Source organism: Corvus brachyrhynchos, unplaced genomic scaffold (genome assembly GCF_000691975.1).
Source record: "Corvus brachyrhynchos isolate BGI_N302 unplaced genomic scaffold, ASM69197v1 scaffold624, whole genome shotgun sequence".
NCBI lineage: Eukaryota > Metazoa > Chordata > Aves > Passeriformes > Corvidae > Corvus > Corvus brachyrhynchos.
In genome coordinates this window covers 12,717-14,444 of record NW_008237889.1, presented here as the reverse complement: position 1 = coordinate 14,444, position 1,728 = coordinate 12,717, and the positions used below count along the sequence as shown (strand labels likewise).

Here is a 1,728-nt window from a genome sequence, read left to right as displayed (position 1 = left end):
TTCGCCGAGCCTGCGGGTGACAAAGGCCGGGTGTCATGCCATGCTGGCACCCACCGGGGGCACGGGGACGCGTGGGGCGCACAGGGGCACGTGCCAGCACGTGGCCACCTGGGCAACGGCCACCATGGCTCCCGCTCTGCCCCTCGTCCCTGGCCGCGGCGGCTGGCGCTGGTGTCCCTCCATGTGCCAGGGCACAGGGCAGGCCCCTGCAGCGGCCAGGGCTCGCACAGGTGGGGGCACGGGTGAGCGGGGGGGCCACCCACACACCCGTTTACAGACACACACGAGGGTTCGCGGGTGCATGTGCGGGTTCACAGGTGCGCACGCAGGTCTGTGGGCACACATTTATGGGCACACACACATTTATGGGCACACACACATTTATGGGCACACACACACATTTATGGGCACACACACATTTACAGGCACACACACACATTAATGGGCACACACAGACCTGCTCGCAGGCACACACGCGTGTTCGCATGCACACACACAGCTTTACAGGCACACACACCCGCTGAGCCCCGTCCTGCGCCCCTCACCCACCTGCACGAGGCCAGGCCCTCCTGGTGCCACCGTGACTTTCGCTGCCGCCGTGGAGTTTGAACCCCAGCAGCGTGGCTGGGATGCACCTCCGCACCCCCGCTGACCCCGCTCTAATCTCCCGGGAGCACGCACAGGTCCCCCGGGCTGCCGGTCCCGATAGCGCCTCGGGCCTCCCGATACCACCTCGGGCCCCCCGGTGGTGACTCGGTCCCCCCACTGCACCCTCCCTGTGCTGTCCCTATTGCCCCGAGCCAGCCCGGCCCAGGACCTGGCACAACCCTGGGGACACTGGTACGTGCTCTGGTGACAATAACACAGCCCTGGGAACACCAACATCCTCCCAGGGACACCAGCATCCCCAGGGGACCTGGCACAGCCGTGGGGACACTGGCACACGGCTGCGCACCCTAGTGTGAGCGCTGGGGACACCACAACAACACACCTCACCCCGGGGACACCGGCACCCTGCTGGGGACCTGGCACAGCCCTTGGGAAACTGGCACTCTTCCTGGCAACGCTGGCACAGCCCCTGGGGACACTGGCACCCCTTCGGGGACACCAACACACCCCTCCCCCGGGACCTGGCACGGTTCTTGGGAAACTGGCACAATCCCTGGAGACGCTGGCACAGCCCCTGGGGACACAGGCACTCTGCAGGGGATGGTGACACACCCCCCCGGGGTCCCAGCACAGCCCCTGAAGCCCTCCCCTGGGGACCCTGGCACGGCTCTCAGGGACGCTGTCACACCTCTGGGACCCTGCCATCCCTATGGGGACCCTCACACTGCTGGGGACAATGACACATCTCCTGGGGACGCTGCCACCCCAAGCACTGCACTGCACTGGGGACTGTCACCGTGCCGGGGCTGACAACAGGTCAGCCCACACAGGCAGGTGGGATTCCCCCATGACCCACAGATGGGTGACAAGGGCACCAAGGCCACGTCACGCCCAGCTCACTGTCCTCCGTGTCCCCCCACCTCGCTCACCCGCTCACAGGCCGGCCCCTCGTCACCGAGCCCCTCGTCACCGTGCCAGTGTCCAGGGCCTGTCCCTGTCCCGCTCCCCTGCCTGCTGTAATGTCGGGTAATGAGGCCTCATTACAGTGACCAGCAGCTAAAGATTAACCTGGACAGAGCCGGGGGGGCGGCCCGGGGGGAGCTGTGTTATTTTTAGCCA

At 66.4% G+C, this 1,728-nt stretch overlaps 1 protein-coding gene across 1 annotated transcript in view; it reads right to left on the bottom strand.

The window, feature by feature from the left end:
* The window catches only part of SLC43A3 (solute carrier family 43 member 3), an 8,556-nt gene extending 7,098 nt beyond the window's left edge, over nt 1-1,458 (bottom strand). Inside the window, exons 1-2 of the mRNA XM_017732752.1 lie at nt 1,438-1,458; nt 550-787 (exon numbers count right to left, since the gene is read on the bottom strand). Of these exons, the coding sequence (XP_017588241.1) occupies nt 550-787; nt 1,438-1,458 (259 nt within the window). The remainder of the gene's footprint in view (nt 1-549; nt 788-1,437) is intronic.
* Nucleotides 1,459-1,728: the final 270 nt, after the last annotated feature.